The sequence below is a fragment of the Xiphophorus hellerii genome, chromosome 8 (genome assembly GCF_003331165.1).
Source record: "Xiphophorus hellerii strain 12219 chromosome 8, Xiphophorus_hellerii-4.1, whole genome shotgun sequence".
NCBI classification, from domain to species: domain Eukaryota; kingdom Metazoa; phylum Chordata; class Actinopteri; order Cyprinodontiformes; family Poeciliidae; genus Xiphophorus; species Xiphophorus hellerii.
Genome location: NC_045679.1, coordinates 4,904,014 through 4,926,790, shown reverse-complemented (window position 1 = coordinate 4,926,790; position 22,777 = coordinate 4,904,014). Strand labels below are relative to the sequence as shown.

At 40.6% G+C, this 22,777-nt stretch overlaps 2 protein-coding genes across 22 annotated transcripts in view; both read right to left on the bottom strand.

The window, feature by feature from the left end:
• LOC116724430 (voltage-dependent N-type calcium channel subunit alpha-1B-like) overlaps nt 1-1,083 on the bottom strand; it is a 135,571-nt gene extending 134,488 nt beyond the window's left edge. For 17 of the 18 annotated variants that reach the window (XM_032570113.1, XM_032570115.1, XM_032570124.1 and 14 more), the window contains exon 1: nt 208-1,083. In XM_032570113.1, coding sequence (XP_032426004.1) covers nt 208-482 — 275 coding nt within the window. In that variant the 5' untranslated portion in view covers nt 483-1,083. The remainder of the gene's footprint in view (nt 1-207) is intronic. The other variant, XM_032570129.1, reaches the window with a different exon arrangement.
• Nucleotides 1,084-6,512: 5,429 nt separating this feature from the next.
• The window catches only part of LOC116724435 (histone-lysine N-methyltransferase EHMT1), a 33,599-nt gene continuing 17,334 nt past the window's right edge, over nt 6,513-22,777 (bottom strand). For 3 of the 4 annotated variants that reach the window (XM_032570142.1, XM_032570138.1, XM_032570140.1), the window contains exons 2-26: nt 21,605-21,686; nt 21,013-21,524; nt 19,959-20,178; nt 19,733-19,881; nt 18,508-18,660; nt 17,401-17,478; nt 17,198-17,300; nt 17,018-17,116; nt 15,797-16,074; nt 15,485-15,717; nt 14,664-14,879; nt 14,509-14,591; nt 13,661-13,767; nt 13,456-13,578; nt 13,281-13,382; nt 12,489-12,593; nt 12,255-12,409; nt 10,864-11,034; nt 10,637-10,781; nt 10,478-10,555; nt 9,517-9,632; nt 9,325-9,411; nt 8,368-8,446; nt 8,043-8,218; nt 6,513-7,081 (exon numbers count right to left, since the gene is read on the bottom strand). In XM_032570142.1, the coding sequence (XP_032426033.1) occupies nt 6,916-7,081; nt 8,043-8,218; nt 8,368-8,446; nt 9,325-9,411; nt 9,517-9,632; nt 10,478-10,555; nt 10,637-10,781; nt 10,864-11,034; nt 12,255-12,409; nt 12,489-12,593; nt 13,281-13,382; nt 13,456-13,578; nt 13,661-13,767; nt 14,509-14,591; nt 14,664-14,879; nt 15,485-15,717; nt 15,797-16,074; nt 17,018-17,116; nt 17,198-17,300; nt 17,401-17,478; nt 18,508-18,660; nt 19,733-19,881; nt 19,959-20,178; nt 21,013-21,524; nt 21,605-21,686 (3,816 nt within the window). In that variant the 3' untranslated portion in view covers nt 6,513-6,915. The remainder of the gene's footprint in view (nt 7,082-8,042; nt 8,219-8,367; nt 8,447-9,324; nt 9,412-9,516; nt 9,633-10,477; nt 10,556-10,636; nt 10,782-10,863; nt 11,035-12,254; nt 12,410-12,488; nt 12,594-13,280; nt 13,383-13,455; nt 13,579-13,660; nt 13,768-14,508; nt 14,592-14,663; nt 14,880-15,484; nt 15,718-15,796; nt 16,075-17,017; nt 17,117-17,197; nt 17,301-17,400; nt 17,479-18,507; nt 18,661-19,732; nt 19,882-19,958; nt 20,179-21,012; nt 21,525-21,604; nt 21,687-22,777) is intronic. The other variant, XM_032570141.1, reaches the window with a different exon arrangement.

Sequence of the window (22,777 nt, the reverse complement as noted above, 5' to 3'; positions counted from 1 at the left end):
AGAATTTGTAAACAAACAAAATAATTCTCAGAAATATTTGACTTTTCTAACTCGGACATCTCTGAGTTTTTTACTTGAACATTTCTGAGCTGAATCTAATAATTTCTGAGGGTTTTATTTGCTCCTTTTTTCTATCTGCCATGACACAAACCCGCCTTGGTAAAACTCATAAATAAGCCTGTAAACACGCTGGACGCTGAAGGATATGGCCACTCTGTTATTCGCTTTGCGTACTTCCTGATGAGGTTGTCCTCACGGAAGATGAACAGGGAGCGGTTGACCGTGAGGCAGTTCTGTTTGACGGGGTTCGGGTTGTAAATGGCCATGGTTCTGGCTCTCTGGGCCATGGACTGCTTGTACATCCTCTGCCCGCCGCCACCGCCGCCCCGGGCGCCCCCTCTCCCGGCGCCCGGGGCGCCTCTCCCTCCGCCGCCCGCGCTCCCTCCATAGCGGGTGGGTAGATCGTCTGCGAAGCGAGCCATTCTGGAAACGCACAAGAGGGGAAATCCGAGCTGGTGTCAGTGGGAGTGAAGGAGAGACGCTTCATCCAAAAACCGGAGACAGAAACGGGGAAAATGGGCGGCTTCACTGCGAACCACCTGATCCCGATCCTTTCCATTTACTCATCCTCTGGGAAACCTGCGGGGGGGAAAAAATCCAACTTTCATTGAGGCTGTGGAGGAAAACCCGCTGAGCCTGCCTCAGCCCAGGATCCAGGCAGCATCGCCTCCGGAACACCAGTTGAAGCGTCCAGCATCGGCGCCAAGCGGGAAACTCCGTCCTGCTCCCGGAAAAGGTGAGGAGGAAACGGAAAGAGGAATAAAAATCCCAGCAGCGGCAGCAGCAGCAGCAGCAGCAGCGGCAGCAGCAGCGGAGGTCCGGCGGTTCCTGCTTGATTCGCTCTGGATGAAAAAGCGACTCCTCCGAGGAGCGTCAGGACGCGCGCATGTGGCCAGGCGGGAGCGCGCACACGCTGAAACATAATGAAGTTTGGAGCAAAACAAACGCGATGGAGGATTAGAGTTAAACTACGGGAGTAAAAATGAATAAAAATACGGGAAGAAATTCAGAAAATTAAGAGGATGACAGAATAAAGACAATAAAATAAAATACTGACTTTATTCTCCTATTATTTCAACTTTATTCTCTCGTGTTATTTCGACATTATTCTAGAATCATTTCGACTTTAATCTCGTCATAGATTAAAAATAACCAGGAAACAATTTTGATGTTTAACCAAAGAAAATCTCCCATCATTAGTTTTAAACCAAAAACCTTTTTTCTTAAAAATAAATGTACAGTTTAGAGCGGAAAGGTTCAAACCCAGAACCTTCCCGCTTTGAGTTTTAATTACTACTTCACTGCTTTACTTCAATCAAAGTAGCTTTGAATAAACAAAAAAAATCTTAAAATTTGGTTTGAAATAAATTGCAATGATTTTATCTTTTAATATAAAGTGAGTTCACTTTAATTAATGGTAAAATAATTAAAATTGTTTATTTTTTTCCTATTACAACAATGCAGATGCGTCATGAATTTGTTCAACTCACAATACAAACCTGAAAAAGCAAAGTAAACTCCACAAATATGAAATGATTCCTCTTTAGCTGGAGATAAATAATATATTCCTTCACTTTTCTATTAATAAATATCTATATCAGGGGTTCTGCTGATGACCAGGGTGACATCTGGTGGTTTGGTTGCAGTACTGCAATGCAAAAACTTCATCAATCTCTTGGACAAGCTCCTTTTTATTAGGGTTGAAACGATTAATCGGATTTGTCATGATTAATCGATTATCAAAATATCAAATAATAATAATGTATCAAATTAGTACATTTTTCTAAGTGAATCTGAAAATTATTACTCTTTATTTTATATAATTGAGTAATTTTCAAGGCAAATTTTCTGATTTCACTAAAAAATTGCTTAAACAATCTTAGATGAGAGAATTTCAAATTTTTTCTTAATTAGCTTTTTCCACAAAACAACATATTCCGAGCAGTAATTAAGTCAACACTGTACAAAAAATATAAACATTTTGCACTTAAGATAATAAAAAAAAACACCTTTGTATGTAAATATGTTTTAGCCAAAACTCCTGAAGTCATGTTGTTTAATCTTCACCTGGTTCAGGAATGTTGTTGCTACTATTGTATGAAAAAAGTGTTAAGTGGTTAGATGAAAAATCTGCAGAATGTGCAAATTCTTTGAACCGATTAATCAATTAATCGATTAATCGTTAGAATAATTGTTAGAATAATCAATTAATCTGTCCCTAAATGTTCCGGTTAGTCAGGAAAGCTTTAATAATCCCAGTTCGTGTTATTTTGAAGGTTTGGGACGTGATTTCCACACCTTTGTGTGAGCGGGGAGTCGTTCAGGGTGTCGTGCCTCCACACCGCCCAGCGGACACCGTCACCTGCCGCCCCGCCGCTCACTCCATCCCAGGTAAAAGTTGTGTCGCATTCATGGACGGATTCTTCACGGACGGCTCTCCATGACGGCTCCAGAGGCTCCACAGTGGAAGTGTCTGGGTCCTCAGTGGGGGCCGGGTCCTCTGCGACCCGTTTGGGAGTTTTCCTGTCAGGTGACTGGACCCAGGTGTCCTCGTACTCCGCCCCCAGCGTCAACATCCGCCACGACCCCAACGTGGCTGCGCGGACCGCTGGGGGTCAAATTTAACATTTTAAGAAGACATTTTTTATGGCAAGCCATTAGTGTCAAAAAGTGAGAAAGGGCTGCAACTAACAATTATTTTAGTAACGAATTAATCCATCAATTATTCTGATGATTAATCAGATAAAAAATGGCACAGATTCTACAAATGTTTAATTTAACCACATAAATGAAGCTATAAAATCTCATATAGTTGTTTTTATGCAATATTATAAATACATTAAAAGATTAAATTAGACAAATAATTTGATTATTTTGCATTAACCACCCAAAGATAAAGCTGGACGACTTGAGGACTTTTGTCTAAAACGTCATTTACAGACAAATTTTCTTTTCTTTTCTTAAATGCAAAATATTAATATTTTTTACAGTTTTGGCTTAATTACAGTTATGAATATGTTTTTTTTCACCAAATTACCTTTTTTTAGTCTGTATAACAATTAATCAATAGCTAAATTAGTTAACAATTATTTCAATAATTGATTTTCAAGGTAAGTTTCCAAACTTTGGACATAAAAACAACACAACTGTAAAAAGAACACAGTTTCAATTTATTATTGTAAGATATCATTTATTAATATTACTAATAAAGTTTATTACTTTATTCATAAAATAAACTAAACTGTTACAAAATGTTATCTTTTGAAACGTCTTTCTTTCAAACCCCCCAATCTCAATAACTTTAATGTATAAAATACAAACCATATTTCAAAAACACAATCAGTCATTAGGAATAATAAATATTCCAAAATAAAATAAAATAATGTTTTGGTATTTTCTTTGGGTGGAATTGGGCAAATAGAAATAATTTTAGTAATTCTAACTGAGAGAAAAGTTTAGTTTGATTAAACTTCAAAGTGAGAAAAATAAAGTTTGTCTTTTTTTTTTTATCTCTTTACCTGTAAATAATGTTTCCCAAGTTTAGTTTTAATCAGATGTTAGATTGGACTTTATTACAAAACCCTGCAGTTTGAATATCAAGCACTTTCAAGAACTTCCCAAACCTTGAAAACACCAAACAGAAATTCCAGGACTTTAAAGGATTAATGTTGATTTTTGCTGTAATAAGTAGAAACATTTAAAGAGTTTCCCCCAAATAAGAATCTTAAAGAACAAAAAACAAGATGGCGGACTTTTATAAGAAAATTTCCTTCTGACTTGTTAAAGTTTTGGCAGGAATCTGCCGCGGACGTACCGTAAACCAGCGTGGATCGCCGCTCGGCCCATCTGGACGTGTGGGGAACCGACCTCCGCATCTCTGCGGCGCAGCGGGGAGCCTCGGCTGTTTTATCCTGAACGAAAAGCGGAGAAACTTTCAGTCTTTCCCCGCCTCGGAATGCGGAAAGCCGGCTTCCTGTCCTCCCAGTCCAGGCGCTGATTATCGGACTCGCCATCTTTTCTGCTGAGGGAAACTTTCCTCTGGTTCGGGCCGCGGTTCGGTCCGGAAGGGAGCAATCAGCGCGCCGTTTATAAACCCGAAAAGCCCCGCGGATTCCCGCTTCCTGCACTTTCCTCCTCTCGGCTGTTTCAGACAACAGATATTTGATCAAACTGGAACTGAAATAGATGAAAAAAAGAGAAAAGTTGATCTATTCTTGGGCGCCACTAGAGAGAGGGCGCCACAATAAAGGAGACAATAATTATTTCTTCTAATTTTCTGTTTTAACAGCTGGTTTTGTACGTTAACTAGATTCTTCCCACTGATTCTCAATTTATGAGGAAGGTGAAGCTGCTCTCCTCAGCATGATGCTGCCACCACCATGTTTCACCATGACTCTGTAGTTTTCTAAGGTTTTAATTTTCATCAACGTAAAAATTAAATTCTGCAACCAGAATTTTTGTTGATTTTTTTAAAACGGTTTTTCCATAAAGTAAATATTTTGAGTCCATAATAATCAACTGATTTTTCCACCTGAGCCGGAAGCTCTGCAGCTCCTCCAGAGATACAGCAGGATGTTGGGTGACAGATCAGCTGAGCGAGGAAGGAAGGAAGGAAGGAAGGAAGGAAGGAAGGAAGGAAGGAAGGAAGGAAGGAAGGAAGGAAAGGAAACACACATGGGAGGAGAGAAAAGGACAGTTTGCCAAAAAAAGGAAAGAAAAGAAAATGCAGAAAACAAGGAAGGTAGAAAAGAAACTAGAAAATGAAAGAATGAAGGAAGGAATGATTGATGGAAATAAAGAAAGAAGGAAGAAAAAGGAAGGAATGAAACAAGAGAATGAAGAAAAAGGAAACAAGAAAGAAAAGATAGAAAAAAGAAAAGTAAGAAGGAAGGATGGAAGGAAGAAATAACAGAAGAAAGAAGGAAGGAAAAAGTGAGAAATAAACAGGAAGAAAAGGAGACAAGAGAAGAAGGAATTAAGGAAAGAATGAAGAATAGCAAGAAGGAAAGAAACAATGAAGGAAGAAAGGAGTGAATGAAAGACAAGAAATAAGGAAGATAGAAAGAAAGGACATGAGAAAAGAAGGAAGGCAAAAATGATGGAAAGAAGGAAAGAACAGAAGGGACAAAAGGAAAAGAATAAGGAAGAAAAACAAAGGAATGAGAAAATAAGGAAAAGAAGGAAGAAAGGAAAGAGGGAGTAACCGATAGTAGCTGATTAAAAAAGGAAGAAAAGAAGTGATGATGGAAAGAGCAAAGAAAAGCAAAAGGAAGAAAGGAAATGAGAAAGGAAGGAAGAAGGAAACATGTTTACATCGAGGGAGAAGGAGGGATGAGAAAAAGGAACGAGAGACCTGAAAGATCCTGGAATCCGATTCCAAACTTTTCCAGGCTGCATGGAATCAACCTCAACTTCCTGCAAACTAAACCTTCAAAATAAATGAAAATTTTAACCAACATGGAGACTTTTGTTGTTTTGTTTCCATGCAGTGAAGAATCCCCACAATCAATCAATCAATCATTGATAATAAATTTATTGAAAAAGATACAACCAATCAGACGGATGGTTCACAGTCCAGAAATATGTAACAGGTTAATGGAAGTGCAATTTATCCGACATTTTCCCAATTTATTCAACTTTGCACAAAAGACGTCTGTTAAGAAAAAAAAAAAAGAAAAAGAAAATCATGACCAGAAATTAAAATCTGACTATGATTAGAAAACGGGATAAAATTAAACATAAAAAAAAGTAAAAACATTCTCTTATTTTACAAACTATGTTCACTTGGATCATAAAAATGAGAACGAACGTAAAAACATGTCAGCACCAGTTTCCTGTGTTCTGCGCTTTCTTTCTTTAAAATTACTAAATATATTCCTAAACCGCTCCAGAAAATATCAGTTTAAAAATAAAAAAAAGTCAAATGTGTTTGAAAACTAATCTGACCTCATGGAGTAGCTTCGAGTTTTCAGCTTTTTGACGAGACGAGAACGAGGAAACGGGAATCAATAATCGCTGGAATGATTGGATACGGCGGAGAACGAAGGCGACAAGAAGAAAATGAAGAAAACGGCGTCGTTTTATCAGAATAAACCGAAATATTGAGAGAATGAAGTCAGTTTTACCATAAAATTACAAATACAGTCGTAATATTACGAGAGTAAAGTCGTAGTTTTACGAGAATAATCATAACCTTATGAGATTTATGTCGTAATATTACAGGAATAAAGTCGTAGTTTTACGATAAAATAACATTTAAAGACTAAAGTCGCAATATTACAAGAATAAAGTTGCAGGTTTACAAGAAGAAGATAAAGTTATGAGAAAAAAGTCAAAACAATACGAGAATAAAAGTTTGGTGTTACAAGATAAAGTCAAAGTATTTCCACTTTATTCTCATAAAACTATGTCTTCTCTTGTATTATTTTTTCTTTATTCTTGAAATATTGTCACTTAATTCTTTTAAGACTTTATTTTTGTAATTTTATACATTTATTTATTTTCTTTTCGTGGCCTTAATACTCCGTCATATTTCATGGTTGTCGCACCTTAAAAAAAACAGAACAAAACAGAAAGAGTTCCCAGATTTCTCATTCACAATAATTCTGCTTATTAAAACAAAAAAAACAAAAGTACAGTTTTTCCTTCCAGCAAACGTTCTGTTGCAACACAGAGTGTTTCTTTTTTTTGTCCCTCTTCGTTTCCACACGACACATGATGAAGTCGAGAATCGGGTCCAGGGTTCGGTTTGTGCATCTGGAGCTCAAAGTTTTTCAGTTTGTAGAAGAACGGTCCCTGGTAACGGCGGGAGGCGGAGGTACAGTACGATTCGCTCAGAGACGCCCGGAGCGGCCTCTAGGAGGCGCCGCTGGAAGAGCTGGTGTCGGGCAGCGCGCTGGGCTGCTGCTGGTCCTCGGGCGTCGTCGCCATGGCGACAGACGAGTACTTACACTTGGAGGAGCCGCATTCGCAGCTGAACAGCTTCCCCTTGACTTCCCAGAAGTGGTCGCCGTAGTTAAACCTGGAGAACACCAGAAGAAGAAAACGGATCAGGAGAAAGGAAACGGAGCAACGGAGCAACGGAGCAGGACCCGTCAGGCGGCAGGAAGTAGGACGACAAGATGGCGGACGACGGCAGAGCAAACACAGGAAGGACGCAAACTCCAAAATAAAATGGAAACAAATGTAACCGTGAAAAAAAGAAGAAACTAAAAACAAACAAAAAATGCTGCAGAAAATAAACAAATAAAATAAATACATGCCAAGAGAATTTAAAATTGATTTATTATTTGCTTAATTTCTCCTAAATGTTACAGAAAGAATCCTGCAAGCAGAAAATAAAGGAGTAGAAAAAATAGGTTTATAAAAACTGATTCAAGCTTTAATTTATCTCACCAGACAAAATGCTGCAAATGAAAAATGTTACAGCAGCAGAAAAAATGCTGCAAAATTCATTTATTTTTAATTAATATTGCTTAAAAATTAACTCAAAATTAACCAATAGTTTGGATAATTAAAAAAATAAATAAAAACTGCAACCAGAAATAAAATGTTGAAAAACAAAATTGTGGCAAATTTGGAAAAAATGAAAATTTATTTTTTAAGTAATTATTGTTCAACTTTTTAAATTTATTTCTATTTTATTGTTTTAAATTATTTAATTGATTTATTTTGAATTCGTTATTGCTGAACTTTTTTAAATTTCTTTATTTTTAAATAATGGTACTGGATATTTGTTTGTCTTTCATTTATTCATCCATTTATTTTTCAATGATTAATAAATTTTTTACCTCTTCATTTTCCTAAATTTTTGTATTTATTTATTTGCATTATTTACTTATTTTACTTTTAAATTTCTGACAGTTTCAACAGAAATAATCCTGGTTTGTATCTTCGGCTGCTTCTGCATCAGAACCCGACGGTTTTATGGATTAAAGGTTCCGTTGGTTCCGTCATTCGGACCCGACAGGCAGCAGATTTACCCGAGCTCCTCCCCGGCCTTCACGTTCTCGCTGGCGAAGAAGGCGATGTGCGGGAACCGGAGGTCCTGGTGTGTGGTGAAAACCCGACAGGCGAACAGGTTGGGCTCACACATGTGGTTCAGGAAGCGGCTGATGTTGCCATAGAAACGGGCGTCGATGCAGTACTGATCTTCAGGCTGGGACAAAAAAAACACAACAAGGAGATAAACACAGCGGCTTTTAGAAGCACTCAGGTTTTATTCAGGTTTAATGTAATTGAACTGGATTTAATGTGATAAATGGAGAATAATTATGAATTTAAAATAGATTTTATTGTGAAATTCACCTTATCGTCCAGGCTGAACAGGTAAGCGTCGTTTTGTCTGGTATCTGCTTCACCTTCAGAGATGATCTCACCAACGTACCTGTTGGAAATCAGGCAGAGGAAGAAATGTTCTGCAGTTAAATAAAGAAAAATAACATTATGAACTATTATTATTATTATTATTATTATTATTATTATTATTATGGAGAAAGGAAGGAAACAAAAACTACAGAAGTTCAGGGTCGTTCATTAACCATGTGAACTCATTGTGTTTTATCTTCTCTGCAGAAGATAAAAAAACACAAAATCATTCATAATCCATATATTTGAATTACAGATGAAACGATTAATCAATTATTAAAATAATCGTCAAATAGTTTACTAATAGATTAATGGCTACCTGGATATAATGACGAAAAAAAGGCGATTTGGTGGAAAAAAACATTTTCAAAGCAACAGTTAAACGAAAACTGTACAAAATATACAGATTTTGCATTTAAGATAAAAACAGATTTGTTTGTAAATATTTTTAGCCAAAACTCGTCAAGTTGTTTCGTTTTAGCTTCACCTGCTCCGGATTTACAAACAAAATGCAAAAGTTTTGCATTTTATTCAATAAAAATGTTTATTTTCTTATATATTACATAAAAGGGCTCAAGTGGTTAAATGAAAATCTGTAGAATATGCCACTTCTTTTACTCGATTAATCGATTAATCGTCAGAATAATTGCTCAATTACTAAACTGATTGTTCGTTGTATCACTAAAAAGTGAAGCTAGTGTTTATAAGAAGTTAAGAAGCTCCCAGTGTTCCCAGTTTCTGTAAATTATTCAGTCAAAATGAAACAAAATCACACAAAGTGATCTGATGCCAGAGAGACGTAACGTCATCTCCACCTAGTGGCCTGCTTGTGTCACTGCAGCTGTAAGTTTTTACCACATCCAACATTTTTGTGCTGCTGTGTTGCGTTAAACTCACTCGCAAACGAAGCTCCCCTGTGGAATATCCTGCAGGGTTCGGACTCCCCAGCCTTTGTTACCGGTTCTGAAAACCTGGAGTCTGACCCTAAAGGGTTAAAAACATTTAAATCACAACAGTTTCTCTCTTCCTGAAAGTCAAAACAACTTTACGAGGATTTTATCCGAGCACGCTGAGACTCTCTGGAGTCACCTGAGTCCGTTTTGAACGACGCGGTTCTTGCAGGTCCTCCAGCAGGAACACGCGTGGTTGCACTCAAAGATCAGCGGCGGCTCCTCACGACAAAACTCAGGCAGCAGGCAGCCGCTCTGCTCGCCCAGAGACACAGGAGAGGAAGAAATGAAGCCGGTAATGTACATCACTGTAAAAAACACTTTAAAAACTCAACAAATTTAATGTTTTTCTGCCTGTTTCTGTCTGTTAAGATGGTCTAAATCAGAAGTTTGTCAAGTTTTCTGGAGATTACTTAGGGCATTAATGGGAGGAATTAGCATAGATAAGTTATTACCATTGGCTAGGCTAGCATTAGCCCTGAATAGGTTAACAACTAGCAGGCCTAGGCTGGTGGCCTCTTCTGTCCATTAGCATAGATAGGCTGGTTTTAGCATTGACTAGCCAACATCAGCCTTGGATAGGCTAACAGTTAGCATGCCGAGTCTGATGATGAACTGGATTGCCACCGCATCTTCTGCCCATTAGAACAAATATCTTGGTATTAGCATTGCATGGTTAGCATTAGCCTTCGATAGGGAAGACTCCTCATTGGCTAAAGCTAACAGCTAGCATGCCTAGCCGTGCCATCCACTGTATTGTCTACTTTCTGTGCTCTGCTGTCCATTAGCACGTTAGCATTTAATAGGCTAGCTCTAATCTTTATCAAGTAAGCAACTTGTGCTTTTTAGATAAAGACACCACATCTGTCAGTGACATACTTTAGATTCAAAGTCCCTAAGTTGTGGCTGAGTGAAGAACTTTACTGGTCCGGTCCGATAGAACACCTTTGGGATGAATTAGTCCTGAGACTGCAAGCAGCCAAAGTCCAATCAGAGAATTTAAAAGCCTGGATGCCCCGATGAGAACCACTTTAGGGTTCTGGCTGCTTGAAGGAAACCTAACAGAAATGTGAGTTTTTCCAGAACATGCTCGTCCTCACCTTGTCGTACCAGCGGCGCAGACTCAGCTGTCCACACATGCAAATGCTAGTAGAACAATCTTCTTTACAAACACAGTACTGTGAGGAAACATAAACATCAGTTAGTGACTCTGCTGAACTCTTTATTTCCTCTAAAACACCAGAAGACCTCAGACCCACCTGCAGGTGTGTGATGTTCCGGTCGATGTTCATGGGCGACGTGACGCAGTTTTCTGTGATGTATTTGTAGTCGTCTGGGATCGGCTCGCTGTCCACAGAGTTCACACAAGGAATGGAAACTTGCTCCTGGCCTAAAGATATGTCACTGCCAACAGAAACACACCATGTTTCTCTCTTAAAGCTCATTCTTTGTCTTACCGCTGAGCAAACCGCATCAAAGTCCCAACCTGTGAAGCAGTTTCTCTTCGGTCCGCCTGAGCCGTCCATTTTTGGCGTCCCTCTCCCTCTTGTGTGCATGCAAGGCGCCCCAGGCCTTGGAGTTGTGGCTGCAGCAGTCCGGAGGAGTCTCTCCCTCGCGGTTCTTCAGAAACACATTAGCTCCTCGAGACAAGAACAGCCTGAGGAGACAAAACCCGATTTCACACAACCGCCCTGCTCTGCAGCAGCTTTTAGAACTACAGACACGCATTTTTGCTTTAGGTTTGAAATGATTAATCGGATTAATTGTCAGTAAACATCATTGTCTTTGGTTTTAAACTAAAAGGAACTCCACATTTTATCTTTGTTTGAGGCAACTGAGGTCCTGTGGAATATGGAAAATTATTTGCCAGCAGGGCTGAAACGATTAATCGCGATTAATCGTGATTAATCAATTATTGAAATAATGGTCTACTAATTTAGTAAGTAATCAATCACTAATTGGAATAAAAAGACTCAAAAAAGACAGTTTAATGAAAAAAACATATTCAGGACAGTAATTCAGTCAAAACTGTACAAAAAATAAATACATTTTGTAATTAAGATAAGAACAGCTTCTCCTGTAAATATATTTTAGTCAAAACTCCTCAAGAGGCACCACCATTAATTTATTAAACATTAGAGCTGCTTCTCCTAAACTTTCCACAATCATGTGATTCAAACTGCGTCCAGAGAAAACGGTGATTTCAGACTAGAGTTGAAACAATTAATCGGATTAATCGATTGAAATAATCGCCAACTAATTTAGTAATCAATTAAACGTTAATTTGAGTGTACAGATAAAAAAACCCATTTGGTGTAAATAATAACACATTCAGAGCAACATTTAAGCCAAAAATATACAAAAACATTTACATTCTCTATTTAAGATGAAGAAAAACCTTTTTTTGTAAAAACGTTTTTGCCAAAACAAACTCGGCTCAAATTCACTAAAGGAATGATTTTCATTCAATAATATCTTTCTTTTCTTATTTTAAAAAAAGAATTCAATTATTTGTTTATTTGTATTTTTTTATGTATTAAATGATTAAATGAAAAATCTGTAGAATGCACCGAGTTTTCATTTGATTAATCGTCAGAATAACTGATCGATTAGTAATCATTAGTTGTAGATTCACTATAGGAATCCCTAGGCTTGCATTTTAGGAAATAAAATATTTATTACTTATTTGAATCTTTTAATACTTTTCTAATATTGTACAAAAAGGTCTTAAGTGGTTAAATGAAAAAAATGAGAATATTGTGCCTTTTTTTAAATCTGATTAATCGATTAATCGTGAGAATAACTAGTAGGTAGGATTAGTAGGATAATCGTTATTTGCAGCGTTATTTTGTGCCGTTTGGAGCTGGAGTTGTTTACTTGACACAGTCCAGGCGGTTTTCCCGCGCGGCGATGTGCAGAGGAGAGTCTCCGTGGACGTTGACGGCTTGCAGGTCACACTGGGCGTTCAGGAGAACCTCGGAGATTTCCACGCTGCCGGAAAACGCCGCCCAGTGAAGGCAGATGTTTTTCTCCTGGAAAAAAAGAGCAAAGAAAATGTTTGTTTAGTTTCCATGTAAACCCAAAGCAAAACCAAAACCCGCCCGGACCGACCTTATCCCTGATGCTGATGTCGGCTCCTTTGGACAAAAGCAGCTTCACCTGGTCCACATGTTTGTACTCGGTGGCCCAGATCATGGCTGTCCAACCGCCATCATCCTGCAGAAACAGGAAATGACCCCAGATTAGATCTGTTTCTGGAAGGAAAATCTTATTTCTTTATCTTTATCCATCAGTCAGACAATGAAAAACAACAACAACAAGAAACCCGGCTCAGTTGAAGGAGGAGAGATGGAAGAGTTTACAAAATTCTGCGAACAAAAACATGTTTTAATATTCCTGCTGATCCAGAATCCAGTTTTCAAGGTTATTTGTTTCTCAGATTATTTTTAAAGCAAATAAAAACATCAGTATAGATTTATGGGTTGAGTTTCTGCAGCTTCACGGATATAAAAGAGGAAACCTGTAAAAACGACAGACTGGAAGAAAAGACAGAAGGATGGATGGAGGGATGGAGAAACGATCTGAATACTAGAAAGACAAAGATAAACGACTGAAAGATGGACAAATAGGAAAAAAATAGATAAGTGAATGGATGAATGAACAGGTGGATGATGGATAGTTAGAAAAGTCAGTAGATGGATGAACGACAGAACAAACAGATGGATGGATGGACAAATGAATTGAGGATTAAAAGACAGACGGATGGATAAACGGACAGACCTTTGAAATAGTGACCTGTCTCTTTAAATAGTGACCTGTCTCTTTAATAGTGACTTGTCTCTTTAATAGTGACCTGTCTCTTTAAATGTCTTCCCCTGGTTTGCAGACTGAAGCTGCTCTCACCTGACAGTTGACGTCCACCAGCCCGGTGGACAGAAGGTGCTCCACCACGCTGTAATGACCAGACTTGGCCGCTAGGTGGAGACATGTGAACCCTTCAACATCCTGTGAGGAGCAGAAACCCGGTTCAGACCCAAATGTTTCCCTGAAGTCCCGGATGTTCTGATGGCGGACGCACCTTGTGCATGGCGCTGGCTCCGGCCCGCAGCAGGTACAGCACCACCTCCATGTGGTTGTTCTCGCACGCCTCCATCAGCGGCGTCCGCTGGTCTTCGTCGCACATGTCCAGGTTCGCTCCGGCCTGAACACGAGCCGCACCGGGACACAATCAGAACCAGAACCGGGGTTTGGATCGACCACCGAGAGCCGAGAGTTTACCCCACCTGAACCAGCATGTGGCAGATGTCGGCGTAGCCTCCCTCAGCGGCGGCGTGGAGCGGCGTGCGTTTGTTCTGGGAGTCCATCTTGAAGTTCGGGTCGGTACCGTCCACTAAAAACCAACAACACGCCACGTCAAATTCCTGACAGAACATGGAGCTACACAGAACAATCCTGAATAAAACGACATTTCTGTTGACTTTTTAAAGCATTTCTTTCCTTATGTTTTCATGAATCATTCAGGCTTGAAAGGTGGCAAATTTAAAGAAACTAAAGAACTATTAAAAAATTATTTTTTAAATTTCTGTCAAACCTGCTAAGATTTTTTTCACATTTCGTCTTTCACAGCCACAAACTTTACTGCATTTATTGAGAATCTATGAGGCAGAGCAACAAAAATCCCCAGAACAAAAAACACAACGTCGCTAATTTAATGTCAAGATTCTACAATTAAAATCAAAATTCTGAGAAAAAGTTCAAGAGAAGTAGAATTCTAAAATTAAAATGAGAATTCTGAGGGAAAAAGGTCAGAAAAAAAGTCACACTTCTGACAAGCCAAATTTCTGAGATTAAAACTAAGATTCTAAAATGAAAATCACAATTCTGAGAAAAAAAAAGAGAAAATTCTGAGAAAAGGTTTGGATTGCTGAGGTTAATATCAGAATTCTTAGAAAATATAATTTTGAGGAAAAAATTAAGAAACAAAGTCAGAATTCTGAGAAACAAGTAAAATCTCAGAATCTCAGGATTCTAAAATTAAAATCACAATTCTGAGATCAATAAGTAAATAATAAATAATCAGACAAAAACAAAACCAGATTCGTTCGGAGCGCTGAGGCGAAGCTCCACCCACCCAGCATGAGCACCACCTTCTTCAGCTCTCCCTGTTTGGCCGACAGGAACAGCTGCTTGGGGTGAAATCGCAGCTTCTTGGGTCTGACAAGAGAAGAAGAAACGGGTCTCAGGTCATGGCGTCTCTGCGGCGTCGATAGAAGAAGAGCGGCTTACTTCTCCGTATCCAGGGCGACCAGGACACTCTCCAGAGTTTCTTTAGTTGTTCCTAAGGGCAGCGTAGGTGGCGCTATCGTTCCGATTCCAGACTGCAAAGACGGCTGGCGGGACGACCCTGGGATGGCTGGGTCATCCGGGTCCGGAGCGGGATGGGCGGACAGCGAGCTGTCGGCTCGGCCGCTGACTTCAGCCACAGGAGACAAACAGGAAGAGCTGCAGGAGGAAACAATCCTCACTGATTAGCTTAGCTTCATTAGCTTAGCTTTGTTAACTTTGTTAGCTAATCTTTGATAGGTTAGATTTGTTAGCTTGGTTTTGTTATCTTAGCTTCGTTAACTTACCTTTGTTAGCTTAACTTCATTAGCTTAGCTTTGCAAGCCAAACATCATTAGCTTAGCTGCTAGTTTAGCTCTGTTAGCTTAGGTTTTTTAGCTTAACTTTATTAGCTTAGCTTTATTAACCTAGCTTTTTTGGCTTAACTGTGATAGCATAGCTTTGCTAGCTTAGCTTCAATAACATAGCTTTGTAAGTATAACTGTTAGATTAGTTAACTTAACTTTATTAGCTCATCTTCTTTAGCTTGGGCCTGTTAGTTTAGCTTTGCAAGCCAAACCTGGTTAGCTTAGGTTGGTTAACTTCATATTGTCAGCTCATCCTCTGTAGCTTAACTTCATTAGCTTAGCTTTGCAAGCCTAACTTCGTTAGCTTAGCCTAGTTAACTTTGTTAGCTTAACTTCATTAGCTTATATCTCTGTCATCTTATCTGTGTTAGCTTAGCTTTAGCCCCTAGAGGGATGGTGTTCCAGCTGGACTCTGACCTGTCGGTCGTTGTGTCTGCTCGGCCCTCAGGAGCCCCTGGTGTCGCCGGGCCCTTGGCCTGCGCCGGAGGAACGGTGGATGTGGTGTCGGCCTTGGCGATGGTGACCTCCTTGGCCTTGGCGGCCTCCTCCCCGCAGTGCGGACAGAAACTCTGACCCTTCAGCATCGAGGCGCACGCCTGGTGGAAGCGGTGGGAGATGCTGACGTCCGGCTGGCACTCCATGAACGTCCCCTACAAAAAACCCCCACAAATAATGAATGATCCCAGTCCTCCCAGTCCTCCCAGTCTCTCCCAGTTCCCCTGAACTCACGGCTCTGCAGAAGAACCCACAGCCGGGGCAGCACTGGTGCTTCACCATGCCGCTGCGGTGATCCTCGCACAGAACCAGCAGCTGGACCGAGTTGGACGGACGCATCATCTCGTGCTTCAGGACGGCGCCCTGGCAGCGCGTCAGCTGGCCGTCCACGCTCTCCGTCGCCATGCACTTCCTGTCCGCCAGGATCAGAATCTCGCGGCTTTTCGGCGTCTCCATGCGGCAGCTGCAGAGCGGCAGCTCCTGCGCCTCCTCGATGGCCGACCCGGAAGGTTCTGGACACGATCAGAACATAAAGTATTAAAAAAACATACAACTTCTACATCTGCCACATAACTGCTTCCTGCACAAAAAACACAGAATCCTTCAGAGAAACGGCTAATTCTCATTTCTGTCAGTTTGTGTGTTAAATCAGTGGCTGATGGGGAACAGTGCGCCCTCTGCTGGCTGAGAGAGGGATGACAGGGAGGATGACAAGGGAGGAAGGAAAGATGAAAAGGAAGAATGGAAGGGGGCTAAAAAGGGAAAGAAGGATTACAAGGGAGAAAAAAAGGAAAGGATGATAGAAGAAATGAAAGAAGGAACATAAAGAGAAAGGGGGAAGGAGGAAAGGAAAGAGGCTAAAAAGGAACAAAAGAAGGATGAATAGGAAGGGAAAAAGGGAGGAAGGAAGACAAAATGGAAAAAGATAAAGAAAAAAGGTCAAATGAAAGGAAAAATAAAACAGAAGGAAGGAAGAAAGGAAGGAGAGAAAGAAGGAAGGAAGGATGAAAATTAAGGAAGGGAAAATGAAAGGAAGGAGATGAAGTAGGACACAAATGAAGAAGAAAAGTATGTAGGAAACGACAAACGAAGAGAAGAAGGAAGAATAGGAGAAATGATGGTGGATAAAGTACATAAAAAACAACAAGGGAGGAACAAAGGAGGGGCAATTCAGACGGGACAAAAGAAAGACAAGAAACGGAAAATGTAAGAATAAAGAAGGAAGGTAGGATGCAAGCAGGAAAAGAAGTGCACAAGAATAAAAGGGAAAAAGAAGGAAATAGAAAGGGAGGGATGAAGAATGAAAGAAAAGGGTTGAAGGAAGGATGGACATAAAAGACGGTAGGAAGGGAAGGACACATGAGGAAATGAAGGAGACAAAGAAGGAAGCATCTTTAGTTCTATTCAGCGACTGGAACCGGACTCCTGCGGGTTCCAGATTGGTTCTGAGCTCACCGCTGCTGTGCGACGACTTGCTGAGGTCGACGCACTCGGACGGGAGGATCTCTGTGAACTCCTGACCCGACGTCTGGGGCAGAACGTCCGTCTCCGGTTCTAAGCAAAACAGTCGGCAGTAAGACACAGAACCGGCGACCGAGTTTCAACAAACGAGTGGCGTGTGTGTCGACCAATCACCTTTGGCTGTCATCCTTCGTTTCCTCTTCCTGGACGGTCTGAGCCAGGCGCCGTCTGCTTTTGACTTCTTCTTGAGTTTCTTCTTCAGGCTGGACTCGAAGCTCTGAGACGGGCAGGTCGGACTCGGTCAAGAGATCATTCCAGAAACACAGAACCCGACAGAGTATTATCTGTTATCCTGAGGAATCAGAGGAACGCCCTACCAAATCCGACTCCGTGCCTTCCTCCTCCTCCTCTCCCTCGTCTTCTTCGGAGTCTTCGGACTCGTGCTCATCCTTCACCTCCAACAAGAAAAGGTAAAACATGTTTCCTGATCATCAACTGAAGATTCAACTACATCTGATCCAAACTTCATCCAAACTCCCCAATACAGCAGAAAGCCGTCTCATCCAACTGGCTGATCGGAAGTAGAGACAAATCTTCCTCTCCCACCTGATCGGCAGATTCAGGGGTTTCTTGAGAAGCTGCTGTTTGCGTCTTGTACTTGTCGCAAGCAGTGACGTTTTTCCATCCCCCAAAAAATGGATTGTGTTTTCTGACACTAGTAGTTCCACCCTAACTGTATCATTGTCCTATGGATCTACAACTGAAGGGGACCAGGAATGTCATGGCGAGTGTTTGCATTCCCTATGGGACTCTCACGAGGCAGGAGTGGTTAAACCCAAACACCTAACATGGTGTCATAGTAGTTTGCCAACAAACATGATGCAAGCAGTGATGGTTTTCTGTCTACCAACCAATTTATTGTGTTGTGAGACAGCAGTAGCTCCGGATCAGTACGGTGCGGTGCAAAACTTCACAGCCGCATTCAGGAGAGCATTTCCACCACCAGTTGGACTCTCACTTATCGCAGCGACGACAAAGTCCAAAGTAGGCCCTGCCCACACTAGTCTCCATTTGTAGAAACTTCACAGTTCTTTCCTGTTTTTCATAATCTCTTCATGTGTCATGGAAGTGGAACGACAAATATGACGCACTAGTTTGTCTTGTACTTGTTGCAACTATTAGTGACGTATTTCTGTCCTCCAATCAGTGGACTGTGTTGTATGATGCACAGTAAATGTTCTGTACCATCAGCCAAACAATTGTCAATTGTATGAGCCGCTTTATCAATTAAAGCAGACCAAACCTTCTACATGTGCCTGGCTTTAACTGGTTCATTCATACTCGTACGATGACAAATGTGATGCACGTAGTGACGTTTTCCTGTCCACCAATCAATGGACAGTGTTGTGTGACGCCATTAGCTCTGCCCTAACCGTACCATTGTCCATTGGACCTACAACTGGATGGACGTGTTCCTCTCCCACCTGAGCAGCAGATTCAGAGGTTTCTTGAACAGCTGGAAGGGTTTGCTCTGCAGGCTGCCTTCTCGTCTCCTCTTCAGACTCCATGTCCTCCGACTCGTCTTCCTCGGACGCGTTCACCACCTTCTCCCCGTTCACGTTGGCCGCCTCCCTCTTCTGGAAGCCAGGAGATTTATTCAGCGGTGTTTAAAACTTGGTAAAGAATATGTAACAGCAATATTGGAAACACATTAAAAGACAAATAAACCAATAATTAAATGTATTTTTTGAATGAGAAAATAAACATTTTATTTGCCTGAGATCCAATGACAAAATGTGAAGAGCTCAACTCTTTTTGCTTGACTTAGCATCAAGGTGCTCAATAAGAGATTTTTTGAACCAGGTAAAGTTAAAATAGGCACTTATTTATAGAGTTTGGGGTAGAGGATATTTACAGACAAAGATTTATTTTTATTTTAAATGCATAATGTATTAGTTTTTGTAAATTTTTAGCTGAACTGCTGCTCTGACCGTGTGTTTTTCTTTCAGCAACTGGTCCTTTTAGACCATTAACGATTAATCAATTACTAAATTAGTTCATTATTTTAATAACCGATTAATAATTAATACAACTGACCATTCCAGTCCTCATGTGAAATCTTTGATGTCTTCTCTGGACGAAGTTTGAATTACAGGATTAGGAAAATTCTGGGAAAAGCAGTTCTGATTTGGTGTAATTGGGGATTAAACTGAATGGAAGGAGCTAAAACTATATTTACAGACAGGTATTTTTATCTTAAATGCAAAATGTAAATATATATTTTTTGCAAAGTTTAGTTTAATTACTGCTCTGATTCTGCTTTTTAGTCACCAATGGGCCTTTTTGAGTCTGATTACTGTGATTAATCGGTTAATAAATTAGTTGACAACTATTTCAATTACCGATTAATCACAATTAATCATTTCAGCCCCATTTTTATGTAATCTTAACAAGCAGAAATCACTTCAATAGAACCTGTAGACTGTTAAAGCTCCTTAAACATTTCCAGAATGGTTCTCAGCTACAGTTTTGACTTCATTACTGCTCTCAGTATGTTTTATTTTAATCATCGATTAATGAATTAGTTGACGGTTATTTCATCCATCCATTTTTTAACACCCTTCTCCCTAGTGGGGTCGGGAGACGGTTATTTCAGTTACTGATTAATCACGATTAATCGTTTCAGCCCTATGTTCATGTTATCTGGACCTGTTGGGTCTTTGCGGACTGCTGCAGCTCCTTAAACATTTCCAGCATGGTTCTCTGCTTCAGCACTTTGGTTTTCTTCTTGGGAACCAAGCTGTACGTCCCCATCCTCCTCTTCTTCTTCCGGGATGAAAACACCGTTGAGTACGGCCCTGGGTGAGAGAAGAGGAAACCATCACAGTGCATGCAAGCTGTGAGTCTGAACATGGGTCATTGGGGCGAGTCGTACCTAGGCGAAGCTTGGCAGGAGCTGGAGAATCTGCAGGAGCTGCCGGCTCTGTGGGAGCTGCTGGTGAAGCAGTGTGTGCTGAAGCTGGCGTTTCTGGTGGACTCTGAGGTAGATGGTTCGGCGCAGGAGCCGGCGGCGGCGGAGACAACTTCTGCACATCCGGTGCGACTGGAGAATCCGATTTGACACTGTTTGCTTGTCTCAGCTCCTTGTTGATGAGCTGCAGGCGACAGAAACAATAAAATGTGAGGAGCTGCTCTGTGGCGCCGTGAGGGTTACAGTCATGGCTGATTGGTTTGGGTTTTATCACTACACTCTTTATGTCAAAATGTTACGTTCCAGGGTCAAATGCTTCCTTTTTTGTGCTTTTGCTGCTTCTTTAAACATAAATACAAAGATTCAAGGAGGAAGTTTCCCCTGAGATCAGACTTAAATATCCCAACAACCAAAAAAGTAAGAAGATGGATGGATGTGTCCTCCCTCCTTCAGTTCTTGTGGCTTCCTTTCCTTCTTTATTCCTTTCCTTCCTTCCTTCTCATCTCTATTGGCTGATAAAAAAGTGGATCGGTTCATCCCTACTAAAGATTATTCAAGACTTTTCAGCTGTTTTGTACATTTATGTTAGATAAAAGTTGAACTTGTGTGTGGCAATGATCAATAAATCGATTAATAATGATAAATTAAAAGGAGTTTAATCATTTCCATTTGCACGATTAAACATCTTTCTCTGGATGATGAAACTCTTCAGTCTGGTGTTTTGGTCTCAACTGTGAAGGATATTTTTATTTACACAAACTTTATAATTCATTTTATTTGTTGTTTTCTTTATTTATTTTGGATCTTTAAAATGTTTTTCAGTTCCAGTGTTAAATGTTAATTGAAATTTAAGGTTTATTATTATTATTATGCCATTACAGTTGTAATAATTGAAAAATGGTCTAAAAACAATAATATAATTGTTCATCATGATAATTTCCGGGATGATTTATCGTCCAGGATCATTTGTTGGGCCCGTTTGTGGTTCAGACTTCAGAGGTGAAGGAGGTGATCGTACCTTCTGCGCCGGGCTGACCGCCGGTCTCGACATGGTCTTCCTCGCTCTGTGAACAGTAACAGGCGGCGGAATCGTGACGGGACTTGAAGCAAAGCCGTTTTTAGCGTCCAACATATTCCCCGTGCCGGGGTCGGTCCTTAAAGCGCCTGAACTCTGGGCGCATCCCGCCACCGCCGCCGTGGCGTTGAGGGGTTTGGCTGTCTGCCCCCCTGACGGCGAGCCGCCCGAAGGCAGCCTGTTAGTCCTGAGAGGGGAAGAAACCCCCGAAGCGGGCGCCGCGTCGCCGTCCTGCTGCTGCTCCTTAGCCAGGATGAACCCATTGCTTCCAGTTACGGATCCGTGCGGCGTCTCCGTCTCTGCCGTGCCGTTTTCATTCACCGCCGTCTTGATGCCGCTAACCGCCAGGTCCGCGTGTCTGCTGCCGTCGTCGCTTTCCGCGCCGTTAAGCATGATGGCCTCCGCCGCGGCCGGAGAGGCGCGTCCCGCTGCTGATGCTACGTCTTTGTCCTCGTCTGAGGCAGGAAGCAGAAAAATAACGTCAAACCAATCGGAACCAAACCGAAACCATTCAGGGTTTGATCTGGAGTCTGACCTGACTTCTCCTCTCCATGTTTCGGTGGATCCAGTCCCTCTTTCTTTGGAGGTGCAACGTTTTCCACGGCTAAACCAGCGGGCTGCAGACAAAGAAGAAGAAGAAAGTCCATCAACCATTAGTAGTCACTTAATTTACCTTGAAAAAAGCAACAAAAACGAACCTACAACACCTTTAAAATATAATTATCTTTATCGTGAAAGATGTCAAGATATTAAACAGAAAATATGGTCTTGAAAATAGAGATTTTTTTGTTTTTTACAAACCCAACACTATTTAGAAAAAACAAAGAAAGATGAACCAACAGGACAAGTCAAATCAATCAACCTCCATTAACAAATTAATAACCAAAATGTACAAGAAGCTACAAAACCTGGAGGGAGAGGAAATGTTATATATCAAGGTAACCATCAAATTCACACTGAAGACTGGTCAGGAATATTAAATAACTGTTGATGAAGGGAAGAAAGTTACATGTATCTTCAAAACACCGACCCAGAGGGGCAGAAATGCAGAAAGGTCACGCTGGAGGTCAACTGGGTCGAAACAAGCGGGTCATTTTCACATCTTTCTGAGCCGAACTAAGTTACAAAGGCTGGAGATTATTATTATTGGGGCCAATTTTGATTTAAACGTTGAGAAAATGTTCCTGGGCAAATGGCCAAAGTGAGTAAAGGGGATTGAGACCACTTAAAATGATCAGTTTCTCTGATTTTACTCTTTATAGTTATATAAAATGAACATTGTTCTTTTATTCTGTGAGCTGCTCCAAGCAAAAATGTAGTATTTATTTGCAGAAAATGAGAAACGGTCAAAATAAGGAAAAAGATGCAAAGAAAACAAGTTCATGTTCATCTAGAAACAACAACACGAATGTTTTAACTCAGGAAGAGGTCAGAGGTCAATATTCAGAGGAATAACCAGGAGGTTTTCATTGGGGTTCAGTGCAGTGGTAGCTTCATATTTTATGTTTAATACAATGATAATTGCCGGTAAAAAAGCAATCATTCGGAGAAGGATGAATGTCATTCAGGACGTTGTCCGGATGGAGGAACTGAGATTTGAGCTACAACTGAATCTAATGAAAACGAGGTCGGGTCCGTTGTTCCTGTTTAGTATTGAAAAGTTGCTTCAAAATGTTTTTCTTTCCCACTTTTCAGGAAAAGACAAAAA